This window comes from Ceratotherium simum, chromosome 30 (genome assembly GCF_057802395.1).
Source record: "Ceratotherium simum simum isolate JZ-2026a chromosome 30, ASM5780239v1, whole genome shotgun sequence".
Classification (NCBI taxonomy): domain Eukaryota; kingdom Metazoa; phylum Chordata; class Mammalia; order Perissodactyla; family Rhinocerotidae; genus Ceratotherium; species Ceratotherium simum.
In genome coordinates this window covers 2,008,994-2,034,111 of record NC_141929.1, presented here as the reverse complement: position 1 = coordinate 2,034,111, position 25,118 = coordinate 2,008,994, and the positions used below count along the sequence as shown (strand labels likewise).

General features: G+C 47.9%; 1 protein-coding gene across 3 annotated transcripts in view; it reads left to right on the top strand.

The window, feature by feature from the left end:
* The window catches only part of ZC3H18 (zinc finger CCCH-type containing 18), a 64,378-nt gene that overhangs the window by 11,222 nt on the left and 28,038 nt on the right, over nt 1–25,118 (top strand). For 2 of the 3 annotated variants that reach the window (XM_087419809.1, XM_087419811.1), the window contains exons 3-9: nt 5,522–5,606; nt 6,387–6,458; nt 15,277–15,425; nt 15,758–15,850; nt 16,843–17,000; nt 22,255–22,372; nt 23,638–23,906. In XM_087419809.1, the coding sequence (XP_087275935.1) occupies nt 5,522–5,606; nt 6,387–6,458; nt 15,277–15,425; nt 15,758–15,850; nt 16,843–17,000; nt 22,255–22,372; nt 23,638–23,906 (944 nt within the window). The remainder of the gene's footprint in view (nt 1–5,521; nt 5,607–6,386; nt 6,459–15,276; nt 15,426–15,757; nt 15,851–16,842; nt 17,001–22,254; nt 22,373–23,637; nt 23,907–25,118) is intronic. The other variant, XM_087419810.1, reaches the window with a different exon arrangement.

Genomic DNA, 25,118 nt, shown 5'->3' with positions numbered 1-25,118 from the left:
CTCTTCTCTTCTGTTAGGACACATTGTCCTGTTTCTTTCCCTTTTAGATTTTGGGTCCCTGGGACAGGGGAACTGATTTAGGGGGAATCACTCCCACCCTCCCCAGCTTTTCTGCTCTCTTGGTAGTCTCCTTGATAGTGACATCAATTTGTACAATAAACTCTTGAAATTCTTTTGTCTAAACCACACAATTTGTGTGGTTTGTGACTAAGGCCTTGAATTACCTTTGTATGTTTTTGGTGTGCTGCCAAAATACCCTTCTGATACCGATGCCCTTCTGGAAGTGCCCCTTCCCTGCTCCAGTAGGGATGGGATTTTGCACACAGGACTGTGGGCCAACTATTTAGAGCACCCTGGTGTATTTGTGGAGTGGGGGCCAAGGGTCCCGAGAGTGGAACCTCAGGTGAGCCTCATTTAATCAGCAGTCTCTCACCTGTTCAGGAAGCCACCCTTAGAAAAACCAGACATGCCTGTGGTTTTATTCCTACCTGTGCATTGCCCAGAAGAGTGAACGGAGCCCACCACAATCAACTACTGTGTGAAGGTCGTCCTGTTTTTCTCCTGCACCTCTGGCTCATCTCTCACCAGGACTGTTCCTTCCTTCTGAGTTGGATGGATTGATCTGCATGGGTCTCTGGTTGATCGGTACAGGCTCCAGTCCTCCTGTCTTGGTCTGTCCCTCCCCTCCTTTGCTTGATTACTGGGTTCTGTTTTTATATCTTGTCATCTGGTTGACAGAACTTCAGCCACTTGGAGTATGCCATCCCTTTGGAAAAGGGTGGGGTGTGTGTTTTGTGCCGTTCCTCCTTTCATCAGTGACTCTCCTGCTGGTAGGGTAGCCTGTCAGAGACAGCAGGACAGCAGCCACGTCCTGAGTGGACAGTCTGCGTGACTCCTTGGTCAGAAGTGGCAGCGCTTGGCCTACCCACATACAACAGGACTTTGAAGCATTTTCTCTGCAGGTGGTATTTTGTATTTTCTCCTGTTCAAATCCACCTGTTCCTTTTATTTCTGGTTACATAATATCTTCTACACAAGGTCTTCCTCAGCTTACTCTCGTGGCTTAGGGGTTCACTCTCTGCAAGGGCCTGTTCCTTCAGGCGGCACATTCATTGTGTTCACTCTCCTCCGTGTCATTTAGATGCTGAATGGCATCAGCCCCCCGCCCGAAGCCTAGGAAGCAGCTGTCTACACCTCATTTGAGGAAAGAGCCCGTGCACTATCAGCCACTTGAAGGGCTAAGGCCTTCCGTGCCCCTCAGCTCGGCTGGTCAGCACAGCCTCGTGAGGAAGCACAGGCCACCGTCCTTACTCTCAGCTGGGGGAGCCCAGAAGCTCTGAGAACAGAAAGATTTCCTCCCTCGTCTGGTGGCAGACCTGGCCTGAGCTGACACGAGGCTGTTTATGGTTCCATGTTTACCCCCTCGTGGGGCTGGTCACACGTCTCCTCACAGAGTGATTCCTGTGTCTGCTTCAGGGTGCTGTTTCAGACCCTGCTATGTCGCCTTTCTAAAACCAAAACATTGCTGAACTCCTGAAAAAGCCAGCCCTGAGGGTTTTGGGTAAGGGCTGGCTTATAGACCTGTGTTGTTACCTCCATTTTACAGATGCAGAATCAGCATGGAAGGAGGTTGTGTTGGCCCAGGTGGCAGAGTCAGGGTGGAGCCCAGGCCTCTGCTCTGGTGCCTGTGCCCTCGGGCTGCAGCTGCTTCCCCGCACAGCAGCTCCACACGTGCTGACTGTCTCCTTAGCCATAGTTGCTCCAGGAGCCGCCGTGTTGGAAATGACTTCTTGTTTTATAAGTAATATACGTCGTTGTTGGTTTTTTTTAAGGAAAGTAAAAACCTACACAAAGAAGAAGGTAAAAATCACCTACGCTACCAGTGCTCAGAGAAAAGCATATTTGGGCACGTTGCCTCTGAGGTATTTTTCTGTTAGAATAATGATTGCCTGCGTGCTCGTGTTTTAGGTGAGGCACTGTGCGTGAGCCCTCGGAACACAGCATCTGCTCAGCCCCACGGCAGCCCTCTTCTTCTCGAGGAGACCACGGCTCCAAGTAGAGGGATGTCTATGGCCACACCACCAGGATTCAAACCCAGGCCTTCCCCCAGGTGTACTCGTTTTATGAAGGCATTAAAGTTGAATATGCCTGTGAGGAAGCACTGACTGGTGCACCAGTGGGCCGTGGTTTGCCTCAGATGTGTAAACTGTGGAGAGCCTTGCACACTCCCCCACTTGGGTGTTGGTGCTGTCTTAGCCTGTCCTGGATGGTGTTTGCTGAGAGCCTCACAGGTGCTGTCATTTTTATAGACCTGCCAGTGTACTTCGGCTGGACCACTAGGGCATCTCCTTGACCTCTACTCTCTGCTGTCTCTGCTCTAGTCCCATTATCAGGAGGCCTAAAAGAATTCCCATACAGGACATGCATGCCGTAACAGCCCTCAGATGGCTGGGCACTGTGAGTTTGGCCTCAGAGATCCCTTTCTTGAGTTGTGTTTGCATGAAACTCTTCATAAGATTTAAGAACCTGTTATAATCATCCATCACTTGAAGAGCCATTATGTTAAATGAATGCTTAGTTGAAAATTCAGGATATGATATTGCTGAGTGATTTATTGTTTTTGTTTGTTTGTTAATTAATGGAGAGACCATAAACCCGAGATACCAATGTGTACAGCCCTCTGTCTCAGTCCAAGCAGGTGTGGGGACTAGATGATGGTGGTCCTGGGCAGATGCCGTTTCATGATCTTTGAGTTGACAGTGCATCGTGAATTCTTTGCCATGCATGTCTAAGTCTGTTTACTGCCCATTTTTGTCTCTGCATAGTCCTCCTTTGCACGTTCATGGGACTGTTCCCCAGCTGAGATGGGGGGCTGGTTCTCCCTGGTGCTCTTGCAAACATTGAGAGTATATCACATCCTTGCAGAACCCCACACCTCTTTAAATCTGCTCTAGTGGCACTTACTGTGAATCCTGATTTCTGAAGAACCATTTTTCTGCACTCATCATTTCAGCTGCTGTGCACTAATTTCCAAGTGAAGCAGCTAGATTTGAATGGGTTCTAACTTTTCAAAAGGGTTTTATTTTTCTAATGAGAACGGAGAGAATTTGCTCCCAACTGAGATTGAGCTTCTGTAAAGTACCAGGGTAGGGTTTTCATGTAGCGATCATTACTGTGAGGATTGCGGTAAAAAGCAGGTACAGGCTAAAAGACCAGAGGAGAGAGGTGTTCTGTCCCCTAGCATAAAAGAAGCACGGTTGCTCTAAAACTTAAAGAAGTCATTCTTGGGTTGGGAAAAATGAGGAGATGTTGTGCAAAGGGTACAAACTTTCAGTTCTAAGACAAGTAAATTCTGGGGACCTAAAAAAGAATTCTTGAATCAATGATTTACTCTCTCAAAAAAAACCTCATTCTGTTGGTTCTCTTAAGGAATATAATTCTGAGGCATCTGTTCTTTTCATTATAAAATGCTTTTTAATAATTAAATATTTTCGAGGCAGAAATTATACAAATATTTAAGCTTTAAAAATAAGTCATCATAGGGCCGGCCCGGTGGCGCAAGTGGTTAAGTGCGCGCGTTCCGCTGCGGCGGCCTGGGGTTCGCCGGTTCGGATCCCGGGCACGCACCAACGCACTGCTTGGCAAGCCATGCTGTGGCGGCATCCCATATAAAGTGGAGGAAGATGGGCACGGATGTTAGCCTAGGGCCAATCTTCCTCAGCAAAAAGAGGAGGATTGGCAGGTGTTAGCTCAGGGCTGATCTCCTCACGGAAAAAAAATTAAATTAAATTAAAAAAAATAGGGCCGGCCCTGTGGCTTGGTGGTTAAGTGCGCGCGCTGCGATGCTGGTGGCCCGGGTTCGGATCCCGGGTGCGCATCGAGGCACCACTTCTCCATTCATCCTGAGGCCGAGTCCCACATACAGCAACTAGAAGGATATGCAGCTACGACACACAACTATCCACTGGGGCTTTGGGGGGAAAAAATAAAATAAATAAAATCTTTAAAAAAAAAAAAAATTAAAAAAAATAAAAATAAGTCATCATAAATCCAAGGTCTGACTCCAGCATTCCTTCATTCAACAAATACTCACTGCCATCTACTGTGAGCCTGCACTGTGCCTGGACCGGCAAACCTGGGGAGCAGACAGACACAGTCATGCCTGGTGGAGCCTCCAGTTCAGTCGGGCAAGCCATGACAGTGTGACGAGTGCTGCAGAGGCAGGGGCTGTGGGGACCCATCGTGAAGGGAGATGGGGAACCCTGAGGAAGGGGACTTGAGCTGCGATCTGAAAATGAGAAGAATTCAATGCTAAGGGAAGAACGTGGTCAGGCTGGGATTTGAAAAGGTCACTGTGCACTGTGGAGAGTGAGGGACACCAGTTAGGAAGTGGTTCCCCAGAGCAGGTGAGACTGGGCAGGAGTTTGGGACAAGGGTGGTGCATCAGGAAAAGGGGAGAGAGGGAGCCAGCTGACTCCCTGACCTCTGCCCTGCGTGACCTCTGGATTGATTGCACTAGGGCACTGAGAAACAGGCTGGGACACGGCGGCAGTGAGGGGTTCCATCCTGGACAGACTGATGGATGTCAGCAGGGTGACTGGTTACCTGCTTGGGCTGGGGGCCATCCCAGGGGGTCTCAACCGAGGGGCGCGGGTGGGAAGTCTGTGCAGATTGGTGGTGACCGAGGGGTACAGGTGGGAGTGGGAATCTGTGCATGTCAGTGGTGCCTGAGGGGTGCAGGTGGGAGTCTGTGCAGGTTGGTGGTGACCAAGGAGTGCAGGTGGGAGTCTGTGCAGGTCGGTGGTGACTGAGGGGCACGGGTGGGAGTCTGTGCAGGTTGGTGGTGACTGAGGCCCTGGGGCTGGGGAGGGCACAGAGCAGTGGTCCAAGTTGAGACTGCTCTTTGGAATCCCTGAGGGTGAGACCCATCTACGCTTTGGTCTTTTTAAAGCTCTTGTGTTATTCTAAAACTGGACAGCCAGGATTAGCAACTCTAGACTAAGAATGAGAAGAGAAGGGCCTAGATCTGAGCTGAAAGGTGGGTCCACAGAACTGGCCAGGTGGTCTCACCAACATGAGTCACCTAACTTCCCTCCTCCTGGCCCCCAGACTATTAAATTAGAGGAAGTTAGTGTTTAGTTTTAAAGACATAAAATATTTTGTTTTATAAATTTTGTTTAACTGTACAAAATGTTAAAAACCTGAAGTGGAACCATTTCCTGCCCAGAATTGTTCCTTAAGAGAAATACAGAAGCCCTGCTCTGTACCACGCGCTGTGTCCATCACCGAGTGTTTCTACTCGGTGCTCTTTCGTGTAGTGCCTCAGTCTCGCTTGGAGACATCTCCATGTGTGGATGAGGGATCTAAAGTTTGGAGAATGTACATGAATTGGTGAGTGGCCAAGACACAGGTCTTGTGAAAATATCTTTTCTGGTTTGGTGAAAACCATGCCTGTCGGTAGATGCCCTTCCCTTTTGTTAAGATGATTCCCTCTTCAAGTCAACGTTGTCCTCTGTTTCAGGATGATGATCTGGAAGAGGGCGAAGTAAAGGACCCCAGTGACAGGAAGGTGAGGCCTCGTCCCACCTGCCGATTCTTCATGAAAGGTAATTGTCTGAGTGGGGCTTTGGTGTGGCCTCGTCTTTCCCTGGGCCTGTGGTGGTGGTTCAGCCGTGTCAAGTGCCCTGCAGCCTGTGCAAGGCTGTTCTTGGAGCCAGACGGTGACAGTTTGTGGTGGTGGTGATGGTGGCATTGATATTAAACAGTTTGATGTTAAACAGTAGATCCTTTTACTGGTCCTTTCATCACTTTAATGACTAACTCAGAGGGGAGCCAGCCTGGTCACTGTCAGACTTGTGGTTCCAGGGCCACCCGTTTATAACAGACCCATGACTTTATTGTGGACAACATCAGTCATTTTTCTAAGTAGGCCTGTCTATAAGGCCGAATGCCCCAGGCTCCAGCTATGACGTCTTCCTGCCTCTGTAAGGAAGATTACCACTTTTCTGCAGGATGTTTCAGCAGTACATCCTTCATTTGGAATGGATTTCTAAATAGCAGGGTGGCCTCTGAGCAGCAGGCCTGTCTCCTGAAGAGGGGCCAGTGAGAGCCAAGTAGCTGTAGCAGGTGGCGGTGGAGAAAGTCTTGTGGAGAAGTCGACTAAAGTCTTGGGAGATTTGGAAGTGGAGATGAGACTTCCCATCTGGAAGTTTCTTGGATGTGCAACAATAGTTGACACATTTCTGGTACTTCATCATTTTCCTTAGACGGGTAGGAAGGTGTTTTTCTCTTTCCCTGAATTGTGCTCTGCCCCTGGATGACTGCTCGCGGACCCGCCTGCTTGTACAGTCTCAAGTTCACCAGAGCTTCCTGTACTTCTCTTCCAGATGTTGTGACACCATTGTCCACTCTTCTTCCACCAATATCAAATTCCATACCATTCAGAGGCCAGGTTAAAGGTACAAAATATACGATATTCACTCTCTTTAGAACCTCAAAGCTCCACCTGCTCCAGAGACCAGACTTCTTTCTCCTGGATCCAGAACACTGCTGTGAAGCCAGAAGGAAGGGGGGGCTCTGAGGGGCAGAGAGCGGTTGTGAACCTTAATGCTTAGAGGCACCTGATAAGGCTCATGGGGACTGCGCGCTGGCGGCACAGGGTGGGCGGGACCATCGGGGCACGGTGGAGTCCCATCGTAGGGAGAGGGTAGGCTCTGTACTTAGGGTGGCCCCTGAACAACCCTATACCTAGTATCAAGATGACCGGAGGACGAGAGGGCACAGACCTGAGAGACCAGCACGCCGGGGACCCGGGTCGGCTCGCTCCTCGGGATGTGTGCTCATGGCCTATGCTGTTGACATGCAGTTTGACTCGTCTGAGTTAGACATGCGTGTGATGGGCTCTGCTGTGCAGCCATGTGCACTGTGCCCACAGGAGGGCAGTCAGCAGAGTCATGTGCTATAGAGCAGACGCGGCACCATGAACAACATAGCCATCCTAAGAAGGTAGATAAGCGTGCGATACATTTTAGAAAGCAAATTGTTACAATTCCTTAAAAGCTTGGGTATGTGAAGTGTCGGTAATTCAGAAAATTTAAACTTAAGCAGCAGACCTCTTTTCCATAATAATGCAGGAATCAGTGATGTCAGTCCATCTGTGAAACTTCTAGATTAAAGCAATGGACACTGATGTGTATACATATACGTGTTTGTAGTCGTTTCCAGTTAGCACTGTTCACACACCGTGTGGTTCAGGAGCCTGGCTGGCTGGTCAGGACTAGCCAGAGGCTCCCATGGCAGGAAGCACAGCGTCCACATTTGTGCCACAGAGGCTCTGGTCCAGGAGCTCGGGGGTCACACCGCTGAAGTAGTTTCCAGAATTTAGCACCAGAAGCACACAAATGAAATGAAGTTGTTCTGGGACTGCAGATCGGCATCAAGAGATGCCTGGATGGACAAGGACAAGAGGCCATCTCCGTGGCCATCTCCGTGACCGGGCGGGGGCACATCACAGTAGGAGAGGAGGCGCCTCCAGCGTCAAACTCAGTGCTCAGTTCGGATTTCTGGGAGGGTGGGTAAGGCTTTGCAGTGTTGAAAGCTGAAGCTAGTGGCAAGCGGCCTTGTTTGCAGCTTAGTTGACATGATCAGTAACTTGTTTCAGGAATGTATTTTTTAAATATATATTTATCTTTTCCCCCGTCCTTTTTGTTTATTCTGCGGAGTGATATGATAGAGTACAAAAGGAAATGGTTGATTGTGTGGGTGTTCTAGAACATATCTCCTGCTTTTTCTTATTTATGAGAAGGTTTTTGGATGTAAATGTTTTTGCTTACCTGCAATTTATCAGCTTGGTGTTAAATTGAGATGAATTTATTTAAGTTCCCTCCAATAGCAAGAGAATTCACTTTAAAAATAAAAGGAAGTTTGTTGTGTTTGGCAAGAATGTAGAGAAATGGAACCCTCATACAGGGCTGATGGGGATATAAAAGGGTGCAGCTGCTCTGGAAAACAGGCTGGAAGCTCCTCAGAAGGTGAAGGATGAGCTACACATGACCCAGCAATTCCACTTCTGGGTATCTGTCCAAGAGGAATGGAAACATCTCTCCACACAAAAACTTGTACCTGAATGTTCATGGCAGCATTATCCCCCGTAGCCAAAAAGTGGAAACAACCCAATGTCCATCAGCTCATGAATGGATCGACAAAATGCAGGCTAGCTGTACAGTGAACTATTATTCAGCCATAAGAAGGAGTAAAGTCCTGATACTGCAACATGGACGAGCCTTGACATTATGCCGATTGAAAGAAGCCAACCCCAAAAGGCCCCATATTGTGCAATCACACCTATATGAACTTCCAGATTAGGCAGATCCATAGAGACAGAAAGTAAATCAGTCATTATCTAGGCTGGGGGTGCGGAGGGAGTGGTGGCTAAGGAGTGCAGAGTTTCCTTTTGGGGTGATGAAATGTTCTGGAATTAGATAGTGGTAATGGTTGCACAACTTTGTGACTATACTAAAACCCACTGAATTGTGTGCTTTAAATGGGAGTGTTTTATGGTATATGAATTATATCTTAATTTGAAGATTCTTTTTAAAAAGTTTGTTAGCCATATTTCTATTAGAAGTTGTGATTTGCAGATTAATCATTTAATTGCCCAAATGGTAGACACATTGGTGTTTTTGAGCATTGACAACAAAATGTACTTAGAAATACAAATTGAAACATTTTAAAGCACCAATGCTTTGTTTAGGTGTATTTTTGCCTCTCATGTATTTATGTTGAATCACCAGACACAAAGATCTGTCCACAAAGGCATAAATACCGTGTTCTCTACACTGTGTCCTACTGTGGGTTTCTGGTGTGCCCAGCCCAGCTGTGGGCCAGGCCACCTTGTCTCTGTTCCTTCCTCCTCCTGCTCTCTCTCTCGTGGTGCAATGCACTGGATATAAAATAGACAATTTTACCCATTTTTAAGTGTACAATTCAGTGGCATTAAGTACATTCAGATTATGGCCATCACCACCATCCATCTTCAGAGCTCTTTTCATCTTATAAAACTGAAACTCTGTCCCCATTAAACACTCACTCCCCATTCCTCCCTCCCCAAGCCTCTGGCACCCGCCATCCTGCTTTCTGTCTCTATGAATTTGATGACTCTAAGTACCTCATGTCAGTGGAACCAAACAGTATTTGTCCTTTTGTGAGTGGCTTCTTTTACTCAGCATAATGTCCTCAAGGTCCATCCATGTTGTAATATGTCAAGATTTCCTTCCTCTTTTTTTTTTTCTTTTGTGCTGAGGAAGATCAGCCCTGAGCTAGCATCTGATCCAATCCTCCTCTTTTTGCTGAAGAAGATTGGCCCTGGGCCAACATCTGTGCTCATCTTCCTCTACTTTATATGTGGGATGCCTGCCACAGCATGGTTTGATAAGCAGTGTGTAGGTCCACCCAGGATCTGAACCTGTGAGCCCCGGGCCACCAAAGTGGAGCACATGAACCCAACCACTACGCCACTGGGCTTGCCCCATGGATTTCCTTCTTCTTTAAGACTGAATAATGTTCCATTGTGTGAATGGACCACATGTTGTTTATCCATCCAACAGTATTCACTTAAATTGCTTCCACCTTTTAGCTATTATGAATAATGCTGCTCTGGACATAGGTGTACAAATATCTCTTTGAATCTTTCTGGGTATATACCCAGAAGTGGGATTGCTGGATCATATATGGTGGTTTTGCTTTTAATTTTTTAAGGAACTGCCAGCCTATTTTCTACACAGCTGCACCATTTTACCGTCCCACCAACAGTGTACAAAGGGTCCCAAGTTCTCCACATCTGGGCCAACACTTATTTTCTCTTTCTTTTTCTTTTTCTTCTTTTTTTTTTTTTTTGGTGAGGAAGATTAGCCCTGAGCTAACGTCTGTTACCAGTCCTCCTCTTTGTGCTGAGGAAGGTTCGCCCTGGGCTAATAACATCCATGCCCATCTTCCTCTACTTCATACATGGGACTCCTGCCGCAGCATGGCTCGATCAGCGGTGTGTAGGTCCATGCCCGGGATCCGAACCTGCGAACCCTGGGCTGCCAAAGCGGAGCACGCAAACTTAACCACTATGCCAGAACAATTTTCTCATTGTTTTTCTCACCGGGCCAGCCCCAGTTTTCTCATTTTCTGATAGTAACCATCCTGATGGGTATGAGGTAGTTATCTCATGGTAGTTTGATTCGCACTAATAATTAGTGACATTGAGCATCTTGTCATGTGCTTTTTGGGCATTTGTATGTCTTCTTTGGAGAAATTCTGTTGCCCATTTTTGAATCCCTGTGTTCTTTTTTGCGTGTAAAGCAGCACATCTCACAGTGTGGTCTGTGGACCCCTAGGGGTCCTGAGACTCTTTCAGGGGGCCTCTGAGGTCAGAATTATTTCATAATAATACTAAGACTGTACCAGGAGTCAAGTGTCAGCCACCGTGCACTCACAGTTAAATAATGCCAGTGTCACTTGATGTCTGTGATAGAGCATTACGAATTATAATTAAATTTTGTACTTGAGTACAGATCTTTTTTAAAAAAACAACTTTATTGAGGTATAATTTACATGCCATAAAATTCGCCTGTTTTAAGTGTACAATTCAATGATTTTTACTAAATTTACCAAGTTGTGCGGCCATCACCACGATCCAGTTTTAGAACATTTCCATCACCCCAATAAGACCTCTCAGTACATGTCTCTTCGATATTCAGTATTACGAAATGGGAAGCACACGTGGAGCCTTCTGCTGCACACTGAAGTGGGAAGGTCATCTCCAGGGAGGGAACCCGGGCACAGTTGGTGCTGTGAGCTGAGCCAGCCGCTCTTCCCAGGGAGCGCTGTGTTCCATCACAGGGACGACCGAGCCACACCACAGTGACACAGCCAAGTCTCCTCAAAAACGAGCTTGTGAGCCTGCCACTTCAAGGAGAACCATGGACGGTGTCTGTGGCTAACGATAAAATTCGAGCTCTCAAGTGAAAATGAGAATTTTGGAGAGCCTGTGTCTCCACCGTGAGCCTGACTGTCATAGGGGTTAATGACTGGGAAATGACCACTGCCTGATGTTACAAAGTCATACCTGGGTAGAAGCTCCGTTCCCAGGTCAAGACAGACCAGTGGACTTCAGTGGATCAGAGTCGGAAAAGTAACATGCCAGTTACAGATCCTGTGTTGCAGCTGTGAAGTAGCCTTCACTTGTCAAGTCTGGTGTGCCATCAGAGAGTATCCAGTTCATCTGAAAAGGCTGTTAAAATGCTTCTTCCTCATCCACCTACATCTCTGCGTGAGGCTGGGTTTTCTTCACCTGCTTCAGCTGGAACAGCCCATTACAGGAGATTGAACACAGAAGCAGACGTGAGAATCTAGCTCTCTCCTATTCTAGTGTCAGCATTAAAGAGATTTGCAAAAAGGAAAATAATGCTACTCATATCGCCAAGGATTTTTTACATATAGTTATTTTTCATAAAACATTTATATTAACCTGTTACATATGTTATATAGTCTTTTAAGGTTTCTCAGTTTTAATTTCTACAGTAAATATCAGTAGATATAACCCATACAAACAAAGCCTCTTTGGGATCCTGAGACCAAAACATGAGAGAGCTGCTGGTTTCCAGTCTATGTTACTTACCGAGAAGAGCTCAGAAAAAGTTTGTTATGTCAATGGTTGGATTTTTTTCTTTTGTGTGTGTGCGTGAGGAAGATCAGCCCTGAGCTAATATCTGATGCAAATCCTCCTCTTTTTGCTGAGGAAGATTGGCCCTCGGCTAACATCCGTGTGCATCTTCCTCTACACCGCCACAGCATGGCTTGACAAGTGATGTGTTGGTGCACGGCCAGGATCCAAACCTGCGAACCCCTGGCCGCCAAAGTGGAGCGCACGCACGTAACTGCTGCACCACCGGGCCGGCCACCGATGGTTGGATTTTGTGCCTCTGTGAATACTTATTTGTAGATCTTAGGTTTGTCCTTAATATTTAATTATTAGATTTTTATATATTCTGCCTTCTTTTCATGAAGTATTTTTTAAAAAACAGTGAAGCACTTTAAACTTTGTTTTGGCAATCCTTATATTTATTACCTATTCTGAGTTATTCAGACTAACAGGAAATGGGACCAACGAATATTTAAATAAGACCATTATGTCAGAAAGTCTTTGTTTAAAATTCTAGTGTGAAGGTAAGTACTTTGTATAGAAAATAGAGCGATATTATAAAATTATTTCAACTGTTCCAGTAGGATGTATTGCAGATACAGTGACCGTGCAGCCTGTAAGTGATACCCGCACTGCACTGGACTGGTCACCAGTCAGACCAACTATCAGAAACTTAAAAATCTGGTTTCTGGACCAACCATGCACACACACTCCCACGTGTGTGCACAGATATGGGTGCTTTCTTCTTCTGACATTTCATGCCTTGAGTTGATCTAGTGTGTGGGTTGTGACCAGTGGGTTGCTGGCATGGGAGATGTGGCTCTTGTTTCCTGTCATCTCTATGTTGAGTTTCCTTGATTTCTGCTGAGGGATCCACGTGGGTTTTCTGCATGTGTCATGTCTGTTTCTCTGATAGAGTTTGGGTTTGCTGCTACTGAGTGTGCAGGTTCCTTTTTTGTAGATATATTATTTAGTGACAGAAAGCAAAGTTCAACACAAAGTGTCTGATATAACTGGGAAAGATGGGGGTGGACACACAGACTGATTGATCAGCCCCAATACATTGATTACGGCCTCCAGTGGAGGGCCCTGGAGGTGCAGAGACTTCACAGAATTCCTTTTAGAGTATTTGGATACTTTCTGTTTACAGGGATTCCTTTTACTAATCATCTTATGAAGTATTTCATCTCTGTAAAGTAATACAATGTTTACAGAGGCATAAAGAGTAATAAAAGAATAAAAAATTACTGACATGCCCACCATCCGGTTAAGAAGGAGAACACATCCGTGCCTTTGAAGCCTGTGCATCAGGATGATGACACTCCTCCCGCCGTCCTGCCCTGTTACAGCTCTTCCCATTTCTCCTGTCCCCTTCCAGCTCGCTGCCATGTCCATATACAGGGTCCTTCCATAATTTTTCCTGTCAGAGTCACAGTCCACATGAAGTTTGTGTTGCGAAGTTTCGTTTAGAAGCAGAAGACCACACAATTTTACAACCGGAAGATCTATTTTTGCTTCCATTTCCTGAAGAATTTTGTTTCCAAACAAATTGCTTTTTTAGATTATGAAAATAATGTGTGCTGACAGAGAGTAAAGACAATAAAAGATAAAAGTCTTTCTCTTTCCACAGTCCCAACAGTTTGGGGTGTATCCTTCCAGACTTTTTTCTACACGGGTAAAATTCACATTTAAAAAGGCTAATGAGATCACACCATGTCTGCTGCTCTGTTTTGCCGACATTTGCTGACGTCTGTCCTTGCCAGACGTGGGGACCTGTACTTCTTCCTGGAGCCTCTTCTCCTTCTCTTTGGTGGCCAAGGGTCAAGCGTACGCTCAGCAAGGATCTTAGCACCCAGGAGCAGGGGGCTCAGGGAGTCGGGCTCTTGTCACCCACAGCATCTCAGGGGGCACACTCCCCTGCCCGTCCTCTCCTTTTCTCCCTTGTTTCTTTTCATGCACTGGTTCCTCTGTCCTCCTGCCAATGTGAGTGATAAAAGTTCTTCTCGTCAGAAAGCTCAGGGGTGGTGGTTTGGTTTGGTTTTGAAAAATTTTTAAATACAAAAAAGAACAGAAAATAACAAGTACCCGCTTATCTGCCACCCGCATGGTATATTTTAGGTTAAAAAAAAAATTATAGAAAAGCTGTAGTTTATATTGTTAGTACTTTCTGTACTTGCAGATTTTCTATAATGAGCTTTTATTACTTTAACACATAGGTAAGGTGGAGTATGATGAGTTTTATAAGTCAAATGGGGAAGAGGGTGATAGTTTTCGGCATTCTTTATTTAGATGTATGATGGCATAGTCTTTTCTTCTTTAAACCTCTCTGAGACTCTGGGATTTTGAGCCCTTGTAGTACAATATTTCTCAACCTCTGACTTAACGTGATCTCTTAAACACTTGTAGGAAGTTAAAAATTAATCTATCATTTTTGCATTCCCAGAGAAGCAAATTTAAGCATACTTTATTTTGTATTTAATTTAAATCAATATATTAGTAAGTTGGTTTTAATACAAGTTTAAATTTTTATAATGTTTAACAGATAAAATTTAGTTTTTTCCTAAATACAAGTTGACTATTTCTGTTTAATTTACATTATACAAGGAAAAACATGTTTTGTCAACAGAAGTGTTCAAATGGAATATCATGTTTAGAAGTGAATACGTATTAAAAGATGGTTTAAAATTTAACTACATGTTAACCCATTGAAAATGTTTTTTAAAACTACTTAGATATTGTGTGCCGTATTTATTTTTGAGCCTGTGTACATATTACCTGTACGAAAAATTACATTTTAAAAAGTGATTCACTCCCTAATTAAATTAAAAACTTAGACTTATTGCCTTCTGTGCTGAGAAGTTAAATGGTTTCCTTGAATAATCTTGGTGTTCTATTGCTGAATAATACTAAAAGGTGACCTTTTTTATTGTTTTTCGTAAATCATAAACACCCAACTTATTATAATTGTCTGTGTTTTCTCTTTAACACACTTTTAAAGTACCAGAAATATCCTGAGATATTTTTTGTGAGACTTTGGATAGGAGAAATGCACATGTACAGAGCTGATAAAGACCATCCTGGGACAGACTTGCAGACTTCTGATCATTTTTAGGCTTCTTGCTGATTTCTATTTCAGTGTGAGTGGTGTTTTGAGTCAGAATAATGATCCTGTACCAAGAGCGCCGTGAGTGCCTTGAGGGCCAGTGAGCCCACAGAGCCAGGGACCACCTCTCCTTGTCTGGAAAGCTCTTGGACTTTTCTGTTTTTAGAGAAAATGAGCTGTTCACAGAGTGACTTTGGAATAGGGCCACGTTTCCTCTAACACGTCCCGCCCCCCTCGGGCACCCTTGAGCAGTTGCCCTGGCCCCTTTGTGGGAGATGATGGCCTGGGCGCTCTGAGCCCTGGCCCTGCCACTGCAGGTGTCCATGCTCAGGCTCACACAACCTGTGGGGTGGGGAGGGTCGCACCAGTGGCCTGTGAGTGCACTTACACCGTCTGTCACATCACAGGTCCTCAATACAGCTACTGCACCTGGTAGCAGGAAGCTGACTTGTGGACCCATTCTGACCTCCTTTTGTTTCCACAGGGAACTGTACCTGGGGGATGAACTGCAGGTTTATACACCCTGGAGTCAACGACAAGGGCAACTACTCCCTCATCACCAAAGCAGAGCCTTTCCCACCTAACGGCGCCCCGCCTCTCGGACCTCACCCGCTGATGCCGGCCAACCCTTGGGTGTGTGAACACCTGTTTTCTTTAATTGCTAGCGAATCAGACATCTAAGTTCTGTTTGTGAATCTCCAGCTTAGGGCACATTAATATGCCTATGTAAAAGGCATTTCTGTGATGTCTGAGTCACAGAGCTGCCTTCCAGATGCTCCCGTTGTCTCCATTTAGTGGTAATCCTAGATTCAGGGCAGCCAGTCAAGGCAGGGCGAGGCTTGGAGGAGAGAGCAGGCAGTGTGTGGCTGACTAATATTTTAGTTGATGTTTTTGATCCTCTGTTCCTTTATAGACTTTAAAGGTTTGCTTGCTGTCTCAACTTTTCCCTTCTCGTTTGTTAATAGGGTGGCCCGGTAGTTGATGAAATTTTGCCTCCACCCCCTCCAGAACCTCCCACAGAGAGTGCCTGGGAACGAGGACTCCGGCACGCAAAGGAGGTAACAGAGTCCAGCAGAAACCCAAGAAGAACAGCACTGGTGGTGGTCCTCGCACAGAACTAGCATTTGTTTGGTCCAGAGACAATGATCAAAAATTCAGTAAAAGCCTCTGAAGTGAGGGGTATATTTCTGTGGTTTCTCTGAAGAGTGAAAGAATGGAAAATGATGTCTGACTGTCTCTCCGAGGCATGCTAGGTCATGACAAAGCCAGGGAGGCCCAGCCTAGAACACGGGCCCCTGTCTTCATGTGGCCTGAGCAGCCTCAGGCCACCCCCCAGCTGGGCTGCAGGCTCCAGCCACTCCCCAGAGAGTTAGCACACACGGCTCCCCCAGAGTGGCCCGTGCATCTGGAGCAGCCACCCTCTCTCCCCAGACCACCGTGGTGCCCGCACGGGCCTCCTCTCTCCCCACTCCCTCACTCCAGGCCAAGCTCTGGCCTGGAATGTCCAGGCTTGTGATCTGTTGGCACCAGGTCTGGTTTCTGAGCCCTCACGTGGGTTTCTCTTCAATGAGATGGCAGACTAAAGCTAAACTGCTCTCACTCCCTCAGCATGCACTCCGCCTCCAAGACTTGAACGACTCTGTGCCTTTTCTGCCAAGAGCAGACTTGCCTTCGTCTCCACACTCGGTCCTCATCACTGACGGAATATCTGGGGCTCTCTGGTTCAGGGCCGGGACTATTTCTAGGAAGTGACCAGCTCTGTCATCCCTCCCCACACGTGGGTGAGCTCCAGGGCACTGCTCAGTGGGCCCATCCTGAGTGCTGGGTGCAGCTGGGTGTGCAGAGATGGGATGCCCCTGTCCCCCTGGAAGGCGCATGACATCCGGCATCCGCCCCAGGCCTGGAGCGTAGGTGCACCTCACCGGTGGAGCATTCCCAATCAGGCTGTACCAGCCACGTGGGCCGAGACTCCGGGGGTCAAATCAGGACAGGGTTCCCTTTGTTTTTCCTGACAGTAACTAGTGTTGGCTTCTTTTTTCTTACAATGTAGGTTTTAAAAAAAGCAACCATTCGAAAAGAACAGGAGCCTGATTTTGAGGAGAAAAGGTTTACAGTCACGATTGGTGAAGATGAACGGGAGTTTGACAAAGAAAATGAAGCTTTCCGAGATTGGAATTATCGGATCACGAGAGATGTCAGAGACACAGCGTAAGGACTGGTTCTGCCTCTTCCTTCCCTTCTGAGAGAGAATGGCGTTTTCCCCAGCGTGGGGGGCCGGGCTCTGGAGAGCAGCAGCACGGAGGTTCCCCAAGGCACGTGGCTGGTGCCTGTCCACCTCCCCACGCTGAGACCACAGCCCTGAGAGAATTCAGACGTTTTTGCAATTGGCTTGCCTCGGTTTTTTGCTTCTATGAAGGAAGTATTTCAGCTCTGGGCAGGGCCAGGTGACTTGGGAGGGCTCACACCCATTTGGGTTCTTACGAGCTCTGAGAGTTTTTACAGCTGTTCTTGAAGCCCCTGAAGCCCCTAGGTCTCCTCCACAGCCCTCCTGCACTTATCCAGGAACCAGGAAAACCTATGCAGTTTGTCACTAAAATCCAGGAGCATGGCAGGTGGGACCCTTTTCATTGTAAATGCTCCTTTGTTATTTGTTCTACCAGACATTTTATTACTAGTCTTTTAAAAGATGATTACAGAGGAAGTACGTGGTTGAAAAACCTAAGTCAAATCCTCAGAAGTTGTGTGACGTAATAGGTACAGCTCTCATCTCCCAGCGCTCCTGCTCCCTGGGAAGCCTGGCTCTGTTGCACTCACCGCTGAGGGGACTGAAGGGGCCAGGCTTCTGAGCAGCCAGTGCAGAGCGGGCTCAGGTCGGGGACAGCCCGTAACCAGTGATCCGAGCTGGCTCCGGCATCCCTCTGGTCCTGTGGCAGCACTTTGTGCATTTGTGTCTGCTCCTGGAAAGCCATAAACGCTCATTTCTGGCTGACATGATGAGAAAAGGCGCAGAAAAAAGGCACACGCAATGCTGTGTTTCAGGATCCAATCATGTTGACTGGACCCACGAGGCTGTCTCAAGGCCCTCTAGGCCGCGTTCGTTCCCCTAGGCTCTCGGCTTGCAGAGAGGAGAGGGGAGGACGCTCGAGTGGTCCACGCGTATCGTGGCAGGTAGTAGCTCAGAGGTTGAAGGGGTAGAGGTTTAAAGACCTTAAACCTTTTGTGTGTTCTAATTGAGTGTGTGGAGACACTGTGAGGTCACGGACAGGAATGTTTGAGTCAGACTACGTCGACGTGGCCATACCCCTGCAGGTCTCGAAGCCTCACCTTTTTCTTGTGTCAAATGAGGGTGATGATACTGTCCTTCCACCTCAGGGGCATTGGTGGGTCACAGGAGCTGGTGTACACAGAAGCGCTCAGAAGAGCACTGCACGTGCACTCTGTGTGGTTACTGTGCATGGTGAGAGAAGACACTTTAGAACCTTGGGGTCGATCGTTGACATGCTATTTCCTGTCCCTGGCTGGAACAGGACCTTGAGAATGTACCTGATGGAGCAGCCCACGGGGCGGATCTGTGATGTGCACGGCGGCCTCAGCTGCACAGGCCACTGTGCTCTGTCTACGCCTGCCCCAGGTTTCGTGCCAGGCTGACGCTGGCTGCTGACTTTGCACCTTCTCTGCCTGGCAGGGTTGATGCTGCACAGCCCTCAGGCTCTAAAACCTCAAAGGACGGGCCTCCAAGCCAGGATGTGACTCGTGTTTGTGTTTTGTTTGTTTTTGAACATATGCTGTGCATGAGAATGAACCAGGGGCTTTTGTGACATGCAGGTGCCAGGCCCCACCGAGACCTGGTAAGTCCATACCTCTGGGAACAGGCTCCTGGCACGTATCAGGTAGGAAAGTGCCTCAGCTGTTTCTGCTCACACTCAGGGTGAAGGCTGTGTCGTTTAGAGTCCACCGAGCAGAGGAGACCCCCGGCTTTTGTAACGGAGAGCATTTAATGTAAAGACGTGCTACCTAGGTGACAGCAGAAGCAGAAACAGGTAGCAACTGCAGGAAGGAGCTGCCATCCTAGGGGGCGGGAAGGAGAGAAGAGGTTGGAACTGTTAAAACTGAGAACCTGGGAGAAGGGGCTGGAACTCAGTCCGCTGAGGAGGGGACACTGGCCAGCTGTGCTGGCATCTCTGAGGTGGGCCTGGGGAAGAAGTGGGAGGGAACTGCTGCTGCTGGGACAGAAGTCCTGCTGATGGGAAAGGGAAGGAGACCAGGACAGAGCAAGCCCTTCTCCAGCCAGCCTGCCAGCCCTCTCCAGCATCCGCTGTCAGCCAGCCCCCGCTGGAACAGCTGGCAAAGCAGGCTGTGCTTGGCAGAGTCTGCAGAAGGGTTGCAGGGAAACCCACCAGTAGTTCAACAGCAGGCTCGAGGGCCATCAGTGGAAGACTCAGAAAGACCGAGCCTCCGTAATTCTCGCCTCCTGGGACCTGCTGTGGGGCAGGTTTTGTGCCCCCATGCTCCTTACCCAGCAAGACAGCACGCCTGTCATCAAAGTTACAGCCTGTTGCACAGGTGAGGGAAGGTAGTAGAAGGGACTGCAAGTTGGTGTTCTCCAGGTGTGGTCCCTGAGCCAGCATCCCCTGGGAGCTTGTTAGAAATGCCTCATCGGAAGTCCTAGGAAGGGTGGAGCCCGGCCGGCTGTTTTTAACAGGTCCTCCAGGTGACTGCGAATCTCACTGAAGCTTGAGAACCACTGATTTCAGTTGCAGGGGCATAGGCCCAGTAACCTGACTTTGAGTGTTAGGGATAGAAAAAGTGAATAGTTGTCACACACAACCTCCTTAGCGTGGTCAGGTTCTGGTAGTGAGGAGCTAGGTACTTCGTTGTAGAACCAGTGGGAAAAGGTGACCCTTCAAGCACTCTTGAGGAAGTATTCTGAGATGGTGTCAAGAGCAGGAAAATGGTTTTTTTCGTTATACCTTTTTTTGGAATTAAACATAATTTGCCTAGCAGGATCACTTAAAATAATGAAAAAATATTGCTGTTCTAGACAGACACACCCCAAATCATAGCTTTAGAAGTTCCTTTTCCACCACCTCAAGCACTTTATTCAGATGCCATCTGACTTGTAAGACCTCATGTGTAGGAGACATTAAGAAACGTCTGTGCATGGGGCTGTGGGGACACTGTATGGAGAATGCTCCACTGAGTCCTGTGGCGGGGATTGTGCGATCCAGAAGACATAGGGACCCCCAGGATACATGGGGTGTCACCTGCAAGGAATAAGGTCATTGGGAACAGAGCTTCATAGTAAATGAGGGCCAGACTGCCAGGCCACACGCCTAGGGCCTGGGCCTGCACCCCTGCCAGGTCCATCCTCCGACACCATGCCTGAGGAGTCGCCTGGTTGCATTTCATGGCAGTGTTTTTATGTGTTTCTGCAGACCAAGGCCCTGCCGGGCGGTGGGCAGCCCAGGCTTGGTTCTGAGGGAGACAGGCCAAGGGACTACCACGTGCCCTGTCCCCATCAGCTGTATCCTCAGACTCAAAGAAATCCGCAGGAGAGAAGCCAATTTCATTTTGCTGAACAGTTTCCTAAAGGCATCTGCTCACACAGCCCTCCTTTGAGAGAATACACACCCTCCCCTCACACCCATTTGGGAAAGTGTTTTCTGGGGTCTTAATTGGCTGTGTGTGGTATTGGTTTGGTATTTGTAAGGTCACAGAAGTCTGTGCCTCAGGGACCACTTTTTCTCCTCTTCCTTTCTGTGTAACAGGATGCTGGTCCACAGCAGGCCTCTGCAAATAGTTACTGATTGTTGTAATTAAAGATTATCTGAGTAGTGTGAGGGGTAGTGTGAGAAAGATGTCTGGCTGTTTGGAATGAAAAAGAGCTGTGTCATTTGGCAGAGCCAGCCGTGGGTTAGTCCCTGCCAGGGGCACTGGAAATGCTAGAGGCGATATTTCCTAGAAAGCAGCCAGCCGAAGGCCATGTGGATGGCTGGAGACGCGAGGCGGTGAGGGCAGCAGCACAGCCTGCAGAGTAGGGGCCTCCCAGAGCAGGGCGTCTTCAAGCTGTGGGCGCCTCAGTTTCCCTGCCATTTTACCTGAAGGGGAGAGTTAGTCTGGAGCCAAGAAATCCCTGAAAGAACCTCCCGGGGCCGGTGTGTTGCCGGATGCCTGTTTCCCTCTTCACCACCCGCCTCGGGGTTCACAGCACCCCAGGGACAGATGCTCTTGGTTGGCCTGCGCGGCATCTGGCCTAGGTGAGTGAGGTGGGGTCTGCTCTTACCTTCTTCCCAGTGGTTGGTCAGCTGTCCCATTCCCATTGGTGAAAAGTCCACCTTTGCCCGGCTCCCTTTATCATATGTACGGGATCTGTTTCCAGACTTTCTGTTTTATTCTGCCAGTCCACTCGTTTCTGCACACACCAGGCTTCCTATAATGTTGTAATGTCTCGGAGGGTGTGTCCTGTCTTTTCCAGTGTTTTCTTGGCTGGTCTTACATGTCTCTGTTTCCATGTGAACTTGGGGGTGGAGCTTGTCTAGCTCATTGGTGTTTTCACTGGGATTGCCCTAAATTTGTAAATTAATGTAGGGAGAGCTGACTTCTTAGTGATGTCCAGTCACCCTCTCCATAGACCAGGAACGCTGTGTCATTTATTCACACATACTTTTGTGTCTTTCAAGAGTGTTTGTATTACAAAGTTTTCCTCAAATAGGTTCTGTACATTTCTGGTTAAATGTATTTTATTCCTAAGTATTTTTTCTTCTTTCTTGCAATAGTAAATGAGGTACACTTAACCATGTACCTGTCTCCTAACTGGTTGTCATTTGTGAGTATGAAGGCCTTGGTTTCTGTAGGTTAATTACTGGGTTCTTCTGGCTGTTGGAATTGGATCTGTCACCGAGGCTCGGTTCTCCAGGTTCAGCATCGCTTAATTTGAAAATTGGGATCTTTTCACCCCTTTTCCCCTTCTCCTGCCTCTTGTGGGTTCCTCTAGACTGATCGTGTTGGTGGAGCCTCCAGCATGCCGGAGGGGGGGTCCTCGTGGATGCGGGGGACCTCCTCGCCTCGCCCTGATCTTACAGAAATGCCTCCCCTCTTTCCATTAAGTAAGATGCTGGCTTTAGTTCTAAAGTGTATATGTATATTTTATCATGTTAAAAAAGTATCGTTTCCTATTTTCTTGAGTATTTTCATCAGGAATGGGTACTGAATTTTTGTTGCAGACATTTCATCGTCTGCAGATATAGTCCCACGACTTTTCTCTTTAAGTCCATTATTGTATCTTTTATATTCATGAATTCCTAATATTGACTCAAGCTTGCTTTCCTGGAATAAATCCCATTTAGTCGTGGTGTATTATTTTCTTAATGTGGTGTTGGATCACGTTTGCTAACATTTTATGTAACCTTTTGCATTGATATTTCTAAGAGGTGATTTACTTTTTTACTTGCTCTTTTTTCAGACTTGAGCCTTATGCAGATCCTTATTATGACTATGAAATAGAGCGGTTCTGGCGTGGCGGGCAGTATGAGAATTTCAGGGTGCAGTATACGGAGACAGAACCATACCACAATTACCGGGTGAGTATGACCTGAATGTGCACATCTGAACTGCACTCTGAATTCGTAAAGTGTTGGCACAGTGTACCAATTTCAAGTTCCAACTGACTGTGGAGAACTAATTCAGATCCACGGGTTAAATTTGGTGATTTGAACAGAGACTTCCTTGAGTTTATCAGTGTTCTTGCTCTGGTTTTTGTAAAATTAGATTTGCTGGTTGGGTTATTGATACACGTTTGCGGGGGAGTGTGTTGTGCCCTCTTTAGGTGCCTTGGTGACACCATTCATGATTGTGGTGCCCTTCTTCTCCATGTTAGTGAACAGGGTGAGGGCATTCCCCTGGGCGTCCACCAGCAGTACCTTGTTGGACTAATGGAGGACTGTTCTGTATTGGTATTTCTTTGGGAGTTTAGAGTGTGTGTTTAGAGTGCTTCAGGCTTGGAGTCCCTAATCTGATGCTCTTGGGCGAGATGATAAAGCTGCTGCTGGAAAGAGATCAGTTAAAAGCAGGTCAGCAATTCTTGTGCTGTGACTTCTGTGACATTCATGAGTTTTCGGGACTAAAGGGAGGTGACTACCTGGGGAACCCCTCAGATGGTGAGCTTGTGGAGAAAAGAGCCCCCCTCCCTGGTAGAGCAGATTCCTCACTGGGGTCAGGCTGCAGGGCTGCAGTGCCTCCTGCCAGGCAGGGCAGCCTTGAAGGTAACAGGGGCCGGCGGGAGTCCCTTTGCACCACGTTCCCCACTATGTCCAAGGTGCGGCCCGCAGGAGATCCAGAGTGCACGTCATTTCCCCACAGGCCGCCTGAGGCCCACAACCTGTCTGTGTGCTGCGATCTAGGCTAGATTCAGTTTTAAGTTTGAATATTAGAGCAGAGGAGTGAGTAAGAACAGAGTAATCGTTCAAACAGGTGTTCGAGGATTGTGCTTAGAAAAGCAGGAGCCACCGTTTTGGGGTGCCCACCCTGTTTCAGACACTGCTGAGCAAAGTGCCCTAGGGGCCCGGGCCTGAGGTTGTAGGAAGCCTGGCTTCTCTCATCCCACGGAGGACAGCCTGAGGCTTGGGGCTGATTAGTCTAGAATGATGGTGGGAAGAGTTCCCTCTTAGGTCGTGTTCCACTCTAATTTGGCATCTAATCTATTTTTTAATGTTATGTTTTAAGGAGAAACTTTGAAACAGAATTACCACTCGAGCTTGTTCCCTAACCTCCACTGGTTGCTGGTGCGTTTTCTCCGTGGTTTCCTTTGCAAGTGTTTCTATCCAGCCTGTGTTTGCTTCCCACCAAGGAGAGGGAGAGGGAACGCGAGCGCGAGAATCGGCAGCGCGAGCGCGAGCGCGAGCGGGAGCGAGACCGCGAGCGGGAGCGGCGGCAGCGGGAGCGGGAGCGCGAGCGCGAGCGGGAGCGCGACAAGGAGCGGCAGCGGAGGAAGGAGGAGTGGGAGCGCGAGCGCGCCAAGCGCGATGAGAAGGACCGGCAGCACCGCGACCGCGACCGCGACAAGGAGCGGGAGAAGGAGAAGGAGAAGCCAAAGCCGCGCTCCCCGCAGCCCCCAAGGTAGGCCACCCGGATCGCGGCTCCTGTCTGCCGCCCACGACGCCATGCCCGCCGTCCCTGAGTCAACTGCTGAAGAAACGGCCGTGTGTCTTGAGGAGGAGGTGTGCCCCGGCACGTAACACGTGTACACGTGTAACAATGGAACGTGCGTGGTGTGCACCATATACTGTCCTAAATCAGGAAGGCGGTGAATTCCCCTCCCCTTGGGGCTTGAGAGAAGGCACTGCGAGCGGCAGGGTGTGCGAGTTGCTGGCCACAGTGTGGCGCTGTCGCCGCTGGAATGCGGGACCTTGCGTCTCCGGGTGGAGGGCTGGCCTCTTCACTCCACTTGTTCTCTGGGTGGTGGTGCCCGGTGTGGCTGCGCGGGGGCGCTCAGGACGCGTGCACCGCAGAGGCCCCAGAGGCAGGGCGGGCTCTGGGCCTTCGGGCAGCCCTTTTTTCTTTTTAAACATATTTGAAGACTAGAGCAGGACGGGTGGTCCTCATTAGAAAATGATACAACTGGATGAAGTGTGTGTGTGTGTGTGTTTACAGCTTTATTGAGATATAATTTACATACCATGCAATACACCCATTTAAATTGTGCAATTCGGTGGTTTCTAGCATATTCACAGAGTTGTGGTGCCATCACCACAATTTTAAAATACTTTTGTCCCCCAAAAAGAAACGTCATACCCATGAGCAGTTGCTCCCCATTTTCCTCAAATGCCACCTACCCCCACCCCCACCCCTAGCTCCTGGCAACTGCTAATCCACTTTCTGTCTCCACGGATTTGCTTGTTCTGGACAGTTCATATAAATGGAATTGTGTACTAAGTGGTCTTTTGTGATTGGCTCCTTTCACTTAGCAGAGTATTTTCCAAGGTTCTACTGCACTGTGCCATGTATCAATACTTGATTCTTTTTTGTGGCTGAATAATATTCCATTGTATGCCTAGACAATATTTTGTTTCTCTCTTCATCCATTGGTGGACATTTGGGTGATTTTTACCTTTTAGCTTTCGTGAATATGAACATTTATGTACATGTTTTTGTGTGGGCATAGTTTTCATTTTTCTTAGGTACACACCTAGGAGTGGAATTGCTGGGTCCTGTGGTGACTGTGTTAACCTTTGAGGAGCTGCTAGACTTTTCCAGAGTAGCCACCCCATTTTACATTCCCACCAGAAGTGTGTGAGGGTTCGGTTTCTTCCTCATCCTTGCCAACGCTTG